The sequence below is a fragment of the Pantherophis guttatus genome, chromosome 1 (genome assembly GCF_059756535.1).
Source record: "Pantherophis guttatus breed Tessera chromosome 1, ASM5975653v1, whole genome shotgun sequence".
Classification (NCBI taxonomy): Eukaryota; Metazoa; Chordata; class Lepidosauria; order Squamata; family Colubridae; genus Pantherophis; species Pantherophis guttatus.
The window spans coordinates 342,413,078-342,429,721 of record NC_142063.1 but is presented as its reverse complement, the minus strand read 5'-3'; the positions used below and the strand labels follow the sequence as shown (position 1 = coordinate 342,429,721).

Below are 16,644 nucleotides of genomic sequence, written 5' to 3'. Positions count from 1 at the left end.
GACGTCATCAGGAAGCTTCAGCAGATGAGCAGAAGCGAGAGAGAGAGAGAGAGAGAGAGAGAGAGAGAGAGAGAGAGAGAGAGAGAGAGAGAGAGAGAGAGAACAAAGCAAGCGCGCGCACGCAGCCCAATTGCAAACTGGTAGTAAAGGTAAGTAGAACCCACCCCTGGATAGAAAGATCTTTTCTTCAAATTGGCACATCCAATTCATCTCTGTCTCCCCACTTCTCTCTCTCCCTCCCTCCCTCGTCCTCTCTCTCCCTCCCTCTCTCCCCATCTCCCTCGTCTCCCTCCATCTCCCTCCCTCTCTCCCTCCTCTCCCTCCTCCTCTCTCCGTCTCCCTCCCTCTCTCCCACCTCTCCCTCCCCATCTCCCCCCTCTCCCTCCTCCTCTCTCTCCCTGTCTCCCCCTCTCCTTCCCTCCCTGTCTCTCCCTCTCTCCCTCCTCCTCTCCCCCTCTCTCCCCCCTCTCCCACCCTCCCTCTCTCCCTCCCTCTCTCTGTCTCCCCCTCTTTCTCTCCCTCCCTCTCTCTCTCTCCCCCCCTCTCTCCCTGTCTCTTTTTATCAGCTTCCTTTGAATGCTTGCTGGGAACGTAAGAAACAATGTCTGTTTCATAGTCCCACAACTCTTTATGAAGTCATTTCCACAGATTAAAGTTCTATCTGAAACTTAAACCTTTTCAGCTTTAATCCAAGATATGATGGAGCCGGTTGAAGAAATATAAGACTGTGTTTGTTTGTTTTTTACAAAAGCTGAATCCAATTCTCCAAATGATGTTACACGACACATTGGCAATCATTGTTTGTATGGCCTCCTCTCTGAAACGCAAGGAAACCTAGATTCCTGGCAGTAGGAAAAGGGTAACCCCGGACCAGCTTTCCCTGCTCTTGACCCCCCCTTGCTCCGCTTCTCACAATCTCCAGCCAGGATGGCTTGTCTGAAGAGAACAGATCTTAATCACCCCAGTCTAGAGACGCTTTCTCTGAAAGCAGCAGTCGTTGACTTGTGGTTAATGCCGCAGTGGTGAAAAATGTTCCACACGTTTCCAATCCTTGGTTTTACTTCAGCAAAAAAATCCACGTACATCCTGCGATTTTGAGACAGCATCGACCGACCCATCCGGATGTCCTTAAACGGCTCCGACGCTCATGTTAATGATTTCAACGAAGGTGTTTTCAATGCAGTGACAGAGTTGGACGTTGGGGTCGGCGCTAGGGGTCCCTCCTCCGGTTTTGTGAGTCGTAGGAAGTCTCGTCTGTTCCGTAGGCTTTTCCTTTAGTTGCTGGAGGCCTAGAGGTAAACATTCATGGCAGAAAGGGAAAAAATAAAAGGGCCCATTTCCAGCCTCTGGAGCCCGAAGGAGGCCGTTTTCGCCCTCCCAGAGACTCAAGGAAAGCCTCTGGAGCCTGGGGAGGGTGAAAAATGGGTCTACTGGAAGTCCGAAAATGGGTCCGTTTCCGGCCTCTGAAGCCCGTGGGAGGTCATTTTCGCCTTCCCAGAGGCTCAAGGAAAGCCTCTGGAGCCTGGGGAGGGCAAAAAAATGGGCCTACTGGAAGTCTGAAAATGGGCCCATTTCCGGCCTCTGAAGAGCCTCTGGAGCCCGGGGGAGGCCATTTTCGCCCTCCCAGAGGCTCAAGGAAAGCCTCTGGAGCCTGGGGAGGGCAAAAAATGGGCCTACTGGAAGTCTGAAAATGGGCCCATTTCCGGCCTCTGAAGGGCCTCTGGAGCCCGGGGAAGGCTGTTTTCACCCTCCCAGAGGCTCAAGGAAAGCCTCTAGAGCCTGGGGAGGGCGAAAAATGGGCCTACTGGAAGTCCGAAAATGGGTCAGTTTCCAGCCTCTGGCGGACCTCCGGAGCCCAGGGGAGGCTGTTTTCACCCTCCCAGAGGCTTGCAGAAAGCCTCCGGAGTCTGAGGAGGGTGAAAAGCCCCCCGTGGTGCAGGAGGCCAAATAGGCCACGCCCACCATGGCCACGCCCATCCAGCAACCGGCCAGAGAACCGGTTGCTGAAATTTCTGAATCCCACCCATGGATGTATCTCTCTCCCCCACCCTTTTCCTCGGATTACTACAACCGAAAACAGGAGAAGCCCACGGGCAAGCAAAGAAGACTGAAATCATTGGGACACAATGGCTTACGTGTAATAATCGGATCGAAATCCCTGGTTTCCGTGGCAACATCGGAAGCACAGACTTGTCCAACCTGAATGAGCAGGGACATGATGTCTTCATACAGGGGAGGGAAGGCTTGGCAGAATGAGACCAAGCAGGGCAGGGTAGGCATAAAAAACGTGTAACGCTTGGCCTCGGTCAGAACTGTTGAGACAAAAGAAAGTTTGAAATAACAGTAGTGAATTGCAGAAGAGGTTTACTTAACTACGGGTAGTCCTCGACTTATGACCAACATCGGCTTCTGTGGTTAAGCAAGGCAATTATTAAGTGAGGCGTGCCTGATTTTACAACCTTTTCTGCCAGAGTTGTTGAGTAAATCATAGCGGCTGTTAAGTGAATCATGTACACATTAAGCAAATCCGGCTTCCCGCAGGGATTTTGCCATTCAGAAGCCAGCTGGGAATGTGGCAAAAAGTGACCACATGACCACGGGATGCTGCAACCGTCATAAATACATGTGAATTGCCAAACGCACAAATTTTGACTACGTGACAATAGAAATGTTGGGCTCCATTGTGATCATAAGTCTTCTTGAGCCAAAAATTTATGTTGGTAAATGAGACATGTTAGGAAATGGTTATTGTCTAACTAGTTGGTCAGGCAATATATAAACTATCAATACATATTTGTCAAAAGGTATTATATTGCTTTAAGACTGTATTGCATCATCCTGTATCCTGATTGGCTAAGCTCTGTAGCCAATGTACTTAAGGGGAAGCCTGAATCATGGCTTGTGGACACTACACCATTTTATCTGCTTATTTGCTGTTACTCTCTACCCATTCTCACTGATCACTGTTTGATCATTGCTACTTGTTGCTTTCTACGATTTATTGAATGTTTTAATACTGAGCTTGTTCCTGTTTGAAGCTCAAGAAGAACTGTTTTATTGTGTAATGACAACAACTGGTAAGAAGACTTTGTACTTGGAATATCCCTGAATTGATATTTTAACTATCGCCTTATCTGTGTATGACTTGGATTATTATTGGACTTTGCTTTACTTTTTTCTAAAAAGTAAAAGACCACCACAACTCAGTGTGTCAGTATATTAACTGTGTTTATTCACTCTCAGCCGCTTTCATGTGCATATTCAAGGGGTACTCTGCTCAATAACCCATAACATCGGTTATGAGCCAAGAATATCCTTAATAAGACATCTGTTAAGTGAGTTTTGCCCCCATTTTACGACCTTCCTTGCCACCGTTTTAAAGTAAATCACTGTAGTTGTTAAGTTATTAACATGGTTAATTGACTTTGCTTGTCAGAAGATCGCAAAAGGAGATTGCATGATTCAAGGAAACTGCAACTGTCATAAATACGAGTCAGTTGCCAAGCAACTGAATTTTGATCACATGACCACGGGGACGCTGCAAAGATTGTATCTGTGAGCAACGGTCAGAAGCCATTTTTTTCAGTGCCATTGTAACTTCGAACGGTCACTAAATGAACTGTTGTAAGTCAAGGACTACCTGTAAATACATACTAATTCATAATGACAGACAATGTAAATAGATTGGGGAAAGCAATGCCACTCACTCAGCAGGAAGGATGAAGTGGGTGCTATATTCTCCCCACTACAAGTAGAGATTTGGTTCCAGAAATGGAACCATAAAGACAGAAATTCCCTTTTGACTTTCCAGCACTAACTATCGTATTTTTCGGACTATAAGATGCACTTTTTTGTCTCCCAAAAGGGCGTGAAAATGTCTGTGTATCTTATAGGCTGAATATTGCCGAAGCCCCGCCCACACACCGGCCTCCGCAAGCCCCGTTTTCGGGCCTTTCTCAGGCCTTTTTTTGGCCTGTTTCCGGGGCTTTTTCAGCCCATTTTCGGGCCTTTTTTTCAGCCCATTTTTGAGGCTTTTTTTTGGCCCGTTTTGGGGGCTTTTCTTGGCCTGTATTCGAAGCTTTTTGGGCTCATTTTCAGGGCTTATTTTGGCTTGTTTTCGAGGCTTTTTTCAGACCATTTTTAGGCTTTTTTCAGCCTGTTTTCTAGGCTTTTTTCAGCCTGTTTTCAAACCCTTTTAACCCTCAAAAACAAGCCCAACAAAGCCCCAAAAATGGGCCAAAAGAAGGCTGGAAAAGGGCTGAAAAAAGGCCCCCAAAAAAAGGCCGCCAAAAACTTTTTTTGTTTGTTTTCCTCTTCTAAATTTAGGTGCATTTTATAGTCAGGTGCATTTTATAATCCGAAAAATATGGTAGGTTCCAGGGCCAGATTTTCCAGGGCTAACCTGGCTTACCTGTCAGCAGGGTTCCCATAACATTGATAGCTAAACGTGCCACGCTCAGAGACTTGGGTAGCGCATACTGAATGCACAAGTAAGAAAGCAACTGGATAGCGAATATCTGGAAAGAGAGAAACAAAACCAGAAAAGCAGTCACGAAAGACCTTTAAAAGGAGCTACAGGTAGACCTCGACTTACGACCACAATTGAACCCGAAATTTATGTTGCTAAATGAGACATTGTTTAAGTGAGTTTTGCCCCATTTGACGGCTTTTCTTGCCACCGTTGTTAAGGGAATGTTGTGGCCTGTCAGCGGCCTATGCAGCTAGTAGGTGATTCTGACAGCGAGGAGGCTGATGTGATGCTGCAGCCTGTGCAGCTGGCACTCAAGTCGGACAATGAGGAGGCTGGAGAAGATGTGGTGCCAGAGGCGGGGATTCAGCCAGGGCCTTCAGAACCTCCAGAAGCTCCTTTAAGTGAAGAGGAAGAAGAGGAGGAGCCTCTTCTCGATGCATGGGCGCGCAGAGCAACCAAAAGGCAGGAGAGGCCCCTCAGGAGGAGGTCTCGAGGGTAAGGCTTGGGGCTAATTGGCCACTCCCTTAGCCTATTTAAGGAAGGCCGACGACTGAAGCAATTTGCAGGGAACAACTTCGTTCACTCTCCTTCGCGTCCTGATCTTAGTTCTCTTATCTGTTTCCTGAAAATTGCTTCTGGGCTTTCTGCCAATCCTAGTAAGATTACGATTATTTATTCTTTGGATTCTTGTAGGCTGTTAAGAAAGTTAATTAACAGCCTTTGTTTGGAAAAGACTGATTTAATTTAGTAAACTAAGGTTTGTATAGACTTTGTGTGTGCTGCGTTCTTTGGGGTCCGTAGCTGGGGCAGAACAGGGAATCACTGCAGTTCTTCGCTTAGTAACATGGTTGTTAAGTGAGGTTGGCTTCCCCATTGACTTGGCTGGCCAGAAGGTGGCAAAATGGGGATCACGTGACCCCCATCCCTGGGAGGCTGCGACCATCATAAATGTGAGTCGGTTGCCAAATGTTTGAATTTTTATCATGTGACCACGGGGATGGTGCAATGGCTGTAAGTGTGAAAAGTGGTCACAAGTCACTTTTCACACTTGTCAGTGCCGTTGTAACTTCAAGTGGTCACTAAATGAACTGTTGTAAGTTGAGGACTACCTTTAGTTTGACTGAGCCAGCAAAGAGGCCCATGGCTAGATTTTAATCCTGGGAGAAGCATACTTATGGTCTGTATTACAGAATGAGATGGGTGGTACCCTAAAATGTGCTGTTCTAAGTACAGATAACCCTCAACTTACAACAGTTCATTTACTGACCGTTCAAAGTGTGATCCCCTTTTGCGACTTTCTGACAAGCCAAATCAATGGGGAAACCAGATTCACTTAACAACGGTGTGACTCATTTAAGAACCACAGCGATTCGCTTAGCAAACGTGGCGAGCAAAGTCGTAAAATGGGAGCAAAACTCACTTAACAAACTTCTCAGTGAGCAACATCAATTTTGGGCTCAACGGCGGTCGTAAAGTGAGGACCAGCTATACAAGCAGTCCTTGATTTATACTTGAAAAATGTCTATAGATTTGGGGCTCTAGTGCAAGAGGCCAATAGATTTGGGGACGTCCACGTTCCTGGGGAAAGCTGTTTCACAAAACAGGTGCTAGGACTAAAAAGATGCGTACCGTACTTTTCAGAGTATAAGATGCACTTTTCCTCTCCCTAAAAGAGGGTGGAAATGTTGGTGTATCTTATACACAGAATACAGCCATTTTTGGCCTCCCGAAACCCCGCCCTGCGTGTCCCGTTTTTGCCAAAAACAGGCCCATTTTTGGCCTCCCAAACCCCACATGCATCATGTTTTTGCCCTCCCCAGCCCCCAGGAACACTCTGCAGGCCTCCCTAGCCCTCTGTGCGTCCTGTTTTTGTGAAAAACTGGATGCGCAGAGGGTTTGGGAGGCCTGCAGAGTGCTCCTGGGGGCTGGGGAGGGCAAAAACTTTTTTTTTTTCTTATTTACCTCTTTGAAATCTTGGTACGTCTTATACTCCGGTGCGTTTTATAGTCCAAAAAAATACGGTACTTCCTGGGGACCCATTAGGGAACATTGCTTCACTGAGGGGGCCCAGAACAGAGCCACTCTTCCAGATTGGGTTGAAAACAAATAAAACCCCTGATCTAAGACACAGACCCACACATACGGGGAGAAGCGGATGGGAGGCAGCCGCGTGAGCCAATACCTGTTTCTCCAGTTCAGGCTGAGCAATCAGTTCAGGGATGAAGTCCAGGCAGATATGCATTGAGGGGATGCCGGCCACGGTTAGGGGAAGTAGCTCACAAGGGTAGCCCTGTTTGGAGAGAGAAAGGGAAGAAAAAATGGCCCATGCGAGAAATCCAGCTTAGCCCTGCCTGTTTCAAGCAAAACCATAGGAGAATATTTGTAGCTCAGGGCTGACGAGAGGGGTCCTTGGTGCTCTCTGAGCTTGGTTGTTTTCTTGCAGACATTTCATTACCCAAATGGGTAACATCATCAATGCTAGGAAGGAGTGCTGTTTGCTGTCAGTTTATATTCTGGTGTCTTTAACAAGATCTATAGACCATGCAAAAATGTCATCAAAAAAGCTCAACAAAGAATGTTTTTTCTGCGCCAATTCAGGAAGCTCAAACTGCCCAAGGAGTTGCTGATCCAGTTCTACAGAGGAATCATTGAGTCTGTCATCTGCACCTCCATAACTGTCTGGTTTGGCTCTGCAACCCAACAAGACAGACACAGACTTCAGAGGATAAGTAGAACTGCAGAAAAAAACATGGCTACCAACCTGCCTTCCATTGAGGACCTGTCTACTGCACGAGTCAAAGAGGGCTGTGAAAATATTTACAGACCCCTCACATCCTGGACATAAATTGTTTCAACTCCTATCCTCAAAACGACACTATAGAGCACTGCATACTAGAACAACTAGACACAAGAACAGTTTTTTCCTGAATGCCCTCACTCTGCTAAACAACTAATTCCCACAACACTGTCAAATAATTTATTAAGACTGTATTACTATTATTCTTCTCTTCCTTACTAGTATCTATCTCTTTCCACTTATGACTATAACCATGTTGCTTGTATCTTTCAATTTATATTGTTTTTATTTGTTTCCTAGTACGATTTGATAGCTTATTAGTAACCTTGACTATCACTAAGTGTATCTTTTTATTCTTGATGAATGTATTTTATTCTCTTTATGTACTGAGAGCATATACACCAAAGACAAATTCCTTGTGTGTCCAATCACACTTGGCCAATAAAGAATTCTATTCTATTCTATTCTATTCTATTCTATTCTATTCTATTCTATTCTATTCTATTCTATTCTATTCTATTCTATTCTATTAATTCTATTCTATTTTATTTCTATTCTATTTCTATTCCTATTTCTTCTCCTCTCCTCTAATTCTAATTCTAATTCTAATTCTATTCTATTCTTCTGAAAAGGGACAATCAACCAGCCCAAAAGAGAACAAAAAAACTCCAGCATCTCTCCACCAGCAATCAGATCAGCATAGATCAGGGTGTCAGATTGGCAGCCCGTGATCTGGATGCGTCACACACAGGCCACTCCCATCCCAGCTCCGCGAAGGGAAAAAAATGTCGCGAAACGTCACATGAAGGCAGCGTGAGGTCGCGAATTTGACACCCGTGACATAGATTAACTCCAAGGTTAACCTCAGTCCAACAACCAAGTAAACAATATCCCAGTCAAGAAACTGCCAAATAGGTGGTCCTCGAGTTACGACTGAAATGGACCTTGTCCATTATGGTCGTAAGTTGTTAACAGTCATAAAACGGGTTCGTCATTAGGGTCGTAACTCGAGGATTACCTGTGTTATCTGATATATTTAACTGATGGCACTTTGAGCTCAAGTGGCAGATGGCAGGAAACACCTACCCACACACCCGTTGAAAGCTATAGATCAGTGATGGCGAACCATTTTGGCACCGAGTGCCGAAAAGGGAGCGTGTGCGCTCGTCTGGGACGCGACCCGGAAGAGGAGCTGCCCAGTGGGCATATGCACACTTGAAATTGAACTTCTGGTTTCTGGCACACACATGCACACCAGAAAGCCAGTCTTCTGGTTAATGGCGCGCATGCCATCTGAACCTATGGCACACGCATGGTCTGGCATGGCATGAGCAGCCAAGTTGTCCAAAGAAACACAAACACACTGAAAACACAAACACACACCTGGAAGTGAACCAGCTTAGCAATGTTGGGGTCGGCGATGAACATCTGGTGCACAAGACAGCAAACCAGGCACTGGACTTCTCTCAAGTTGCAGAGAAGGCTGTCCTCTACTTCCTCTCCGTCTCCTCCTTCCTTCTCCTCCTCTTCCTCCTCTTTGAACTGCTTGTTTGGAGGACTGCGTGCGGCACTTCCCGGCTGGTTCTTTAACAGTCTGCTGGACTTCCTGCCTGGAGGGCTTTCTTCTTCCAAAGGCAAGCAAATTTCCAGAAGGATCTGCACCGCGGCACTATCCTGGAAGAAGGTAATGTGATGACCCGGGGCGTGGCACAAAGGCAACAGAGCCAGAGAACCGGTATGAGTCCCTTTATTGGCACCAACTTTGTCCCCAACGTCCCATTTACTCTCTGGCCTGGAGAAAAACTCTCCCACAAACCTGCAGCAGCTTCTGGCTGCAGATACTCCAGTCCAAATGCTGTAAGCAGAATGACTGCAATCAATCACTCCAGCAGGACAAGATAATGAATCCCAGACCCAAAGTATTTCCAGCAAGACAAGATAAGCACACAGAAGCACGGCACTAATTCAAACAGTCAGGAGGAATGCCAGGAATGCAAGCCACAACCCTCAACACTAGATAAATTCAGCATTTGTTCCCGACAAATGCCCCTCCCAACTGCCTCTCCTTTAAACTCCATCCCCAGGTGTGCCTTGTGAAGGGAATTGGGGCCACACAACCCACGTTGCTCTCTTGTGTTCTAGCCTGCGCGCCCTAGGATGAGGAGGGGGTGGGCCTTGGTCTCCATCTAAAACCCCCCTCCCTTGTTCTACCTCTCCCCTGCTCTGCCCAGTCTGACTTTGCCCTTCCCCAGTTTCCTTCACAGCCAACGGAGCCACTCTCCCACTCTCTGTCAGCTGTTCGTCTTCCGTCTCAGATACAGACTCTTATGGGGGGAATGACAGGTAAGTCAAGAGCAACCAAGCAGGTTGAGACTAGGCCATGGCTCACGATGTAATGCAATTAGGAGTCAACATCCAACTCGAGAATACAAACAAAACTCCAATTTCATTTTTTTTCTGAAAATCTTACTGTTTACTGAATACACTGACTGGTAATGTCGAAGCAAAACTAATTCAGAGGTTCCCAGATGCCAGTTCATAGAATTAAACAATAATTTCCCCAGCCAAACCCCCAACCTCTCACATCGTCCATGTAAACAAACACACTTTGTTATGGGAACCGCCTGCTTCAACTCCACACTTGCTACGAAGTCCTTGAAAAGGTTTCAGGCTCTCACCATCTTCAGTGGAATTTTGGAGGTTTTGTTTCTCCAGCTAACCAATTCTAAAGCAACACCTCCCCCCCCCATGCTTACTCTACTGTCAAGTTGAAACGTAGTTGGCACGTAGTTGTCCAAGTTTCAAACTTGACATTAGGATTCAAAGAAACCAGGAGACAGTGAATTCTAGTTCCACCTTAAGCACCAATGCCAGCTGGGTGACTTTGGGCCGATCACCAAGAGATGGTGAGAGTTCTAGTTCCGTTTTAGGCATAAAAGCTGGCTGGGTGACTTTGAGCCTCTCTTTCGCTCTCCCTCCCTCCCTCTCCCTCTCTCTCCCCGCCAACTTATTGAGTTGCTCTTGTGGGAAAAATAGGAGGAGGAAGGAATATTAAGTATATTCACCATCTTCAGTTACTTATAAAGTAATAAAGGTGGGATAAAATGAAGGCTCCTTGGTGCTCTCTGAGCTTGGTTGTTTTCATTATCCAAATTAGGGAACATCTTGAAAACTCTGCTTCAGGACAAACGATTCTCAACCAATCTGCCCAGCAGCTAAGCTGTTGAAAACTGGTCCTTTCAACAGCTGAATGTTTATAAGATTACCTGGGCTGCTAGCAATGCGTTTTTCAGTTCTTCCCGCGTCACTTCGGGGCCTTCCAAACCCGTTACGCTGTTTTGCAAAGGCTTGACGTCCTGATCGGCCGTTTCTTTGAGGTGGGCGCTCAGGTAGGCTTTTGAAGCCAGCAGGTAGCCATTCAGCATATGCAGGGTGATATCCATCAGAGGCGGACACCTGAGGAGACACAAACAGGGGAAAGAAATAGAAGGCAGGAGAGAGAAGAAGAGAATAGAGGTCTACGGGCAGTCCCGTTTAGCAACCGTTCAAAGTTAAAACAGCACTGGAAAAAAAAAGGGACTTATGATCAGTTTTCACACTTACGACCGCTTCAGCGTCCCCTCATTCATGTGATCAAAATTCAGACGTTTACCAAGCGACTCCTATTTATGGCAGCTGCAATGTCCCAGGCAGTGGTGGGTTTCAGAATTTTTTACTACTGGTTCTGTGGGTGTGGCATGGCTTGGTGGGCGTGGCTTGGTGGGCATGGCAGGGGAAGGATACTGTAAAATCTCCATTCCCACCCCACTCCAGGGGAAAGTTGCTGCAAAATCCCCATTTCCTTCCAATCAGCTGGGATTTGGGAGGCAGAGAATAGATGGGGGCGGGGCCAGTCAGAATTTTTACTACTGGTTCTCCGAACAACTCAAAATTTCCGCTACCAGTTCTCCAGAACTGGTCAGAACCTGCTGAAAAACCCACCTCTGGTCCCAGGGTCACGTGATCCCCTTTTACGACCTTCTGACAAACAAAGCCCAAGGAGAAGTCAGATTCGCTTAACAACCGTGTCGCTAACCTCCCACAACTGCAAGCGATTCACTTAACCAGAGAGGTCGTAAAAGGAAGCAAAACACGCTTTAACCACTCAACCGGCTTGGCAAGAGAAATTTTGGGCTCAATTGCCCAATCGTAGATCGAGGACGAACCGTACCACCTGGACTTGACGCAATTTTTGAAATGTTGTGCCTGCGTATTTGTGGTTGGTTGCGCCCTGTGCGAGAAATCAAGGTCACCATGTTGTGGTTGAGGAAACGGGTGGGGGGAAACAGCCTTACCTGTGAACCCTCGGATCACACCTTAACACAATCAGGGGATCAATCAGAAGGTCTTTCTGGGTGTACTTCTGCTGTCGGACTGTTTTGCCAGATGGCTGCAGGGCATTCACTGTCATTACCCACAACCTGGAGGAAAAAAACAGCTGTAAATATAAGAATTTCCAGAACTGCCAGGCTACATCAGAGCAAAGCCCAATTAGAACAAATCTCACTCTTCCACTGGCCATCCAGGTGTAATAGGCAGAAGGAATCACCTGGAGGAACCGTCAGGTGCAAAGAATCAGGAATGCCCGGTTTGTTATTGCTACCTATATAGAGGTAGTCCTCGACTTGCAACTGTTGTGGTCCGTACGTGGCCTGTGCAGCTACTAGCTGATTCGGACAGCAAGGAGGCTGGTGTGGTGCTGCGCCAGCAGCCTGTGCAGCTGGCACTTGAGTCAGACAATGAGGAGACTGGAGAAGATGTGGTGCCAGAGGCGGGGATTCAGCCAGGGCCTTCAGAACCTCCAGAAGCTCCTTTAAGTGAAGAGGACGAAGAGGAGGAGCCTCTTCTCGATGCACGGGCGCGCAGAGCTGCCAAAAGGCAGGAGTGGCTCCTCAGGAGGAGGCTTCCTCGAGAGTAAGGTTTGGGGCTAATTGGCCACTCCCTTAGCCTATTTAAGAAGGAACGCCAACTGAAGCAATTTGCAGGGAACAACTTATTTATTTATTTATTTTATTTATTTATTTTTATTTTATTTGATTTCTATACCGCCCTACTCCCGAAGGACTCAGGGCGGTGCACAGCCAAACAATAAAACACATACATACAAAATTTAAAAGTAGAATAAAATCAAATTAAATAATTTTGGCCCCGACAAATTTAAAACCTCAAACTTTTAAAACCAATTTAGAATTGAATGTATAAAATACTAAAAGATATTTGAAAATTAAAAATCTTTTATAAAAGAGGGAGAAAATTAGGCCAGGCCCGCCTGGTGAAATAATAAGGTCTTTAAAGCGCAGCGGAAGTTGCGCAGATCCGGGATCCTCCGTATCTCTGGGGGGAGCTCGTTCCAGATAGTAGGTGCCCCCACAGAGAAGGCCCACCCCCTGGGGGCCGCCAGTCGGCATTGTTTGGCTGACGGCACCCGGAGGAGCCCCTCTCTATGGGAGCGTACCGGCTGGTGGGAGGCTATTGGTGGTAGTAGGCGGTCCCGCAAGTACCCAGGTCCTAAGCCATGGAGCGCTTTAAAGGTGGTAACCAAAACCTTGAAGCGCACCCGGAAGACCACCGGGAGCCAGTGCAGCTCACGCAGGAGGGGTGTTACATGGGAACGCCATGTCGCTCCCATTACCACCCGCGCGGCCGCACTCTGCGCCAGTTGGAGCCTCCGGGTGCTCCTCAAGGGGAGCCCCATGTAGAGAGCGTTGCAATAGTCCAGGCGGGAGGTGACAAGGGCATGAGTGACCGTGCGTAAGGAGTCCCGATCCAGAAAGGGACGCAACTGGCGAATCAGGCGAACCTGATGAAAAATCCTCCCGGTCACGGCTGTCTTAGTTCACATATCTTCTTGTCTTGTCTTGCTTATCTTATCAGCTTCCTGCAAATTGCTTCTGGGCATTCTGCCAACCACAGTAAGCTTTCAGTTATTATTCTTTGAATTCTTGGTGGCTGTTAATGCAGTTAATTAACAGCCGTTGTTGTAAAAAACTGGTTTATTTAGTAAACTAAGGTTTGTACAGACTTTGTGTGTGCTGCGTTCTTTGGGTCCGTAGCTAGGGCAGAACAGCAACAGTCCACTTAGGGACTGTTCGAAGCGACAACGGCACTGAAAAGAGTGACTTAAGGCCGTTTTTCACACCGACGACCGCGGCAGCATCCCCATATTCAGATGATTAGAATGGAGATGTGAGTCGGCAACTGACTCACATTTATGACCGTTGCAGTGTCCTGGGAGGGTGTCACGTGATCGTCTTTTGCGACCTTCTGACAAGCAGAATCCCCGGGGAAGCCTGGGTTCATTTAACAACCGTGCTACGGATTTAACTACTGCAGTGATTCACTTAAGAACTGTGATGAGAAAGGTCGTAAAACGGGATAAAAATTCACTTAACAAATGTCTCGCTTAGCGACAAAAGTTTTGGGCTCAGGTGTGGTCGTAAAGTCAAGGACTACCTACATACTACAGGAATCTGGCTTGCCCTTTCAGATTAATACCAGACCAACAATCAAGAAGTAATAAGAATAAGAAGCTACCAACTCAAGGCAAACAAGCTAACATTAAACAATAGCCTCATCTGCCCCAGGAGTTGCTGATACAGTTCTACAAAGAAATAACAGGTAGTCCTCAATTTACGGCCACAACTGAGCCAAATAGGACAGGTAGAAAATTCAACAGATAGTTAAGACTGCAAAAAACCCCAATGACTACCAGCCTGCCTTCCAGTAAGTAGATCAGAAAGAGGGCTGAGAAAATATCTACAGATCCCTCACATCCGGGACACAAACTGTTTCAACTCCTCCCCTCAGGATGGCGCTATAAGGCACTGCATGCCAAAACAACCAGATAGAAATCCCGGTGTCATCACTCTGCTGAATACCTAATTCTCACAACTCTCTCTTACGCCTAAGGATATTTACCCATGTAGTATGGCTGTATTACTATTATCCTCCTCATCTTTTCTAACACCTTCTCCTATTGGTATCTGATGATCATATTACCTTTTTTGTATGTACACTTGTCCTTTGTGTATACTTGTGGTTTGTATGCTTATATGTACAGTGATTATATTACCTTGTTGTTTGTATGTACACTCAGAGCTTATGCACCGGAAACAAATTCCTTCTGTATCCAATCACATTTGGCTAATAACTTATTCCAATTCCAAAATCCAAATCCAAATTCCAATTCCAAATTTTAAATCCCAAATTCCAATTCCAAATTCCAAATTCCAAATCCAAATCCCAATTCCAAATTCTAAATCCCAAATTCCAATTCCAAATTCCAAATTCCAAATCCAAATTCCAATTCCAAATTCTAAATCCCAAATTCCAATTCCAAATTCCAAATTCTAAATCCCAAATTCCAATTCCAAATTCTAAATCCCAAATTCCAATTCCAAATTCCAAATTCCAAATCCCAATTCTAAGGGCTACCAGGACTGCCAAGCCTGCATATAAATAGGGAGCAAGTCCCACTACCTTCTAGCACTGATGATGTTATCTAGTTGGGTCATGAAACGTCTGCAAGAAAACAACCAAGCTCAGAGAGCACCAAGGATCCTCTCTCCTTCCATCTATCCATCCATCTATCCATAAACAATCAAGGGGACACAAACACAGACAGGGTAAACCTAATTATAAACAGAGAGCAAACCCTTCTGGTACTGATGATGTTTGTTAGGAAATGGTCATTGCCTAACTAGTTGGCCAGGTAATATATAATCCAACATTGTATGTTTGTAACATGTAAATGTATTATGTTGCTTTAAGAACATTGCTGAGTCATTCTGCATCCTGATTGGATGAGCTCTGTAGCCAATGTATTTAAGGAGAGCTTAATTGTGGTTAGTTGTGGACACTACACCATATTTTTACCTGCTACTATGCTGTAACTATTTTTGATCTCTCTAAATGGTCAATGTTTGATCATGATTTATTTATTACTGTTTCCTGATATTTATTTGTCAAGTATTTGCAAGCCATTGGCACATGTGTCATATAGACACCAGTGGAGGCTGAGAGTGTCTCCACCCCTATGTGGAAAGGAGGTGCTTACCCTGAGTATAAAACCCCCTCCAACCTTTTCCACTTTGCTCTCTCCATCTCTCTCTTTTCATGTTTGTTCCTCATGAGACTTGATCTCTGTTGTACATAGTTAATATGATTTATCATATGAATAAATACGTTTAAGACATTTATTTATGCATCTGCCTCTGAATTCTTCTATGCTCCTGGGTGTTTCTACGATCCCAATTCCACATTATTGAACTGTTTTTATATTGTTCCTGAATGTTCCTTGTATTTTTCTACAAACTGGTAAGAAGAGTTTATATCCCTGGATTGATCTTGTATATTGCACTTTATATGGCTAAGGCTTGGATTGTTAAATGACTTTGATTTCGCTTTACCCTCAAAGTAAAGTAATATAAAACCAGTTTGTCTGCATGTTATTCACAATTACTCTCAAAACCGTTTCCGTGCGTAAAAACTTCTGATGGTACTCTGCTTTATGAACCATGACTCTGGTGGTGACACAACAATATCCTTAACAATGTTATCTATTTATTTTATTTTTTATTTAATTTGATTTATATGCCGCCCTTCTCCGAAGACTCAGGGCGGCTTACAATGCGCTAAGCAATAGCCTTCATCCTTTTGTATATTTATACAAAGTCAGCTTATTGCCCCCACAACTGGGTCCTCATTTCACCTACCTTAGAAAGGATGGAAGGCTGAGTCAACCTTGAGCCTTGGCGAGATTCGAACCCTGCAGTAATTGCAGGCAGCTGGTTTTAATAACCAGCTTAATAACAGGGTGCCTTAAACCCCTGTACTACCAAGGCTCATGTTGGGTCATGAAACGTCTGCACGAAAACAAGCAAGCTCAGAGAGCACCAAGGACCCCACAGTCCTCCTCTTCCTCCTCCTCTTCCTCCTCCTCCCTTCTAGCACTGATAGCATTACCTAGTTGGGTAATGAAACGTCTGCAAGAAAACAAACAGGCCAGGGTGGGTTCTACCTACCTTTACTACCGGTTCGCAACGGGGCCGGGCGCTTTCTGCGCATGTGCAGAAGTGTTCTGATGACGGCGGTGTCAGTGGGCGGAGCCTCCCGCCTGTTTTACTACCGGTTCTATAGAACCGGTCCGAACCAGGGGCAACCAAACACTGAACCAGGCTCAGAGAGCACCAAGGACTCTCTCTCCTTCCTTCCATCTCTCCATCCATCTATCCGTAAATAATCAAGGGGCACGAACACGAACAGGGTAAACCTATATATAAACAGAGAGCAAACCCTTCTGGCACTGATGATGTTATCTAGTTGGGTCACGAAACGT

General features: G+C 45.8%; 1 protein-coding gene across 3 annotated transcripts in view; it reads right to left on the bottom strand.

The window, feature by feature from the left end:
• Positions 1 to 608: 608 nt before the first annotated feature.
• INTS2 (integrator complex subunit 2) overlaps positions 609 to 16,644 on the bottom strand; it is a 58,871-nt gene continuing 42,835 nt past the window's right edge. For all 3 annotated transcript variants that reach the window (XM_034434567.3, XM_034434568.3, XM_087890088.1), the window contains exons 19-25: positions 11,603 to 11,728; positions 10,535 to 10,724; positions 8,652 to 8,942; positions 6,654 to 6,761; positions 4,412 to 4,517; positions 2,136 to 2,312; positions 609 to 1,289 (exon numbers count right to left, since the gene is read on the bottom strand). In XM_034434567.3, the coding sequence (XP_034290458.2) occupies positions 1,129 to 1,289; positions 2,136 to 2,312; positions 4,412 to 4,517; positions 6,654 to 6,761; positions 8,652 to 8,942; positions 10,535 to 10,724; positions 11,603 to 11,728 (1,159 nt within the window). In that variant the 3' untranslated portion in view covers positions 609 to 1,128. The remainder of the gene's footprint in view (positions 1,290 to 2,135; positions 2,313 to 4,411; positions 4,518 to 6,653; positions 6,762 to 8,651; positions 8,943 to 10,534; positions 10,725 to 11,602; positions 11,729 to 16,644) is intronic.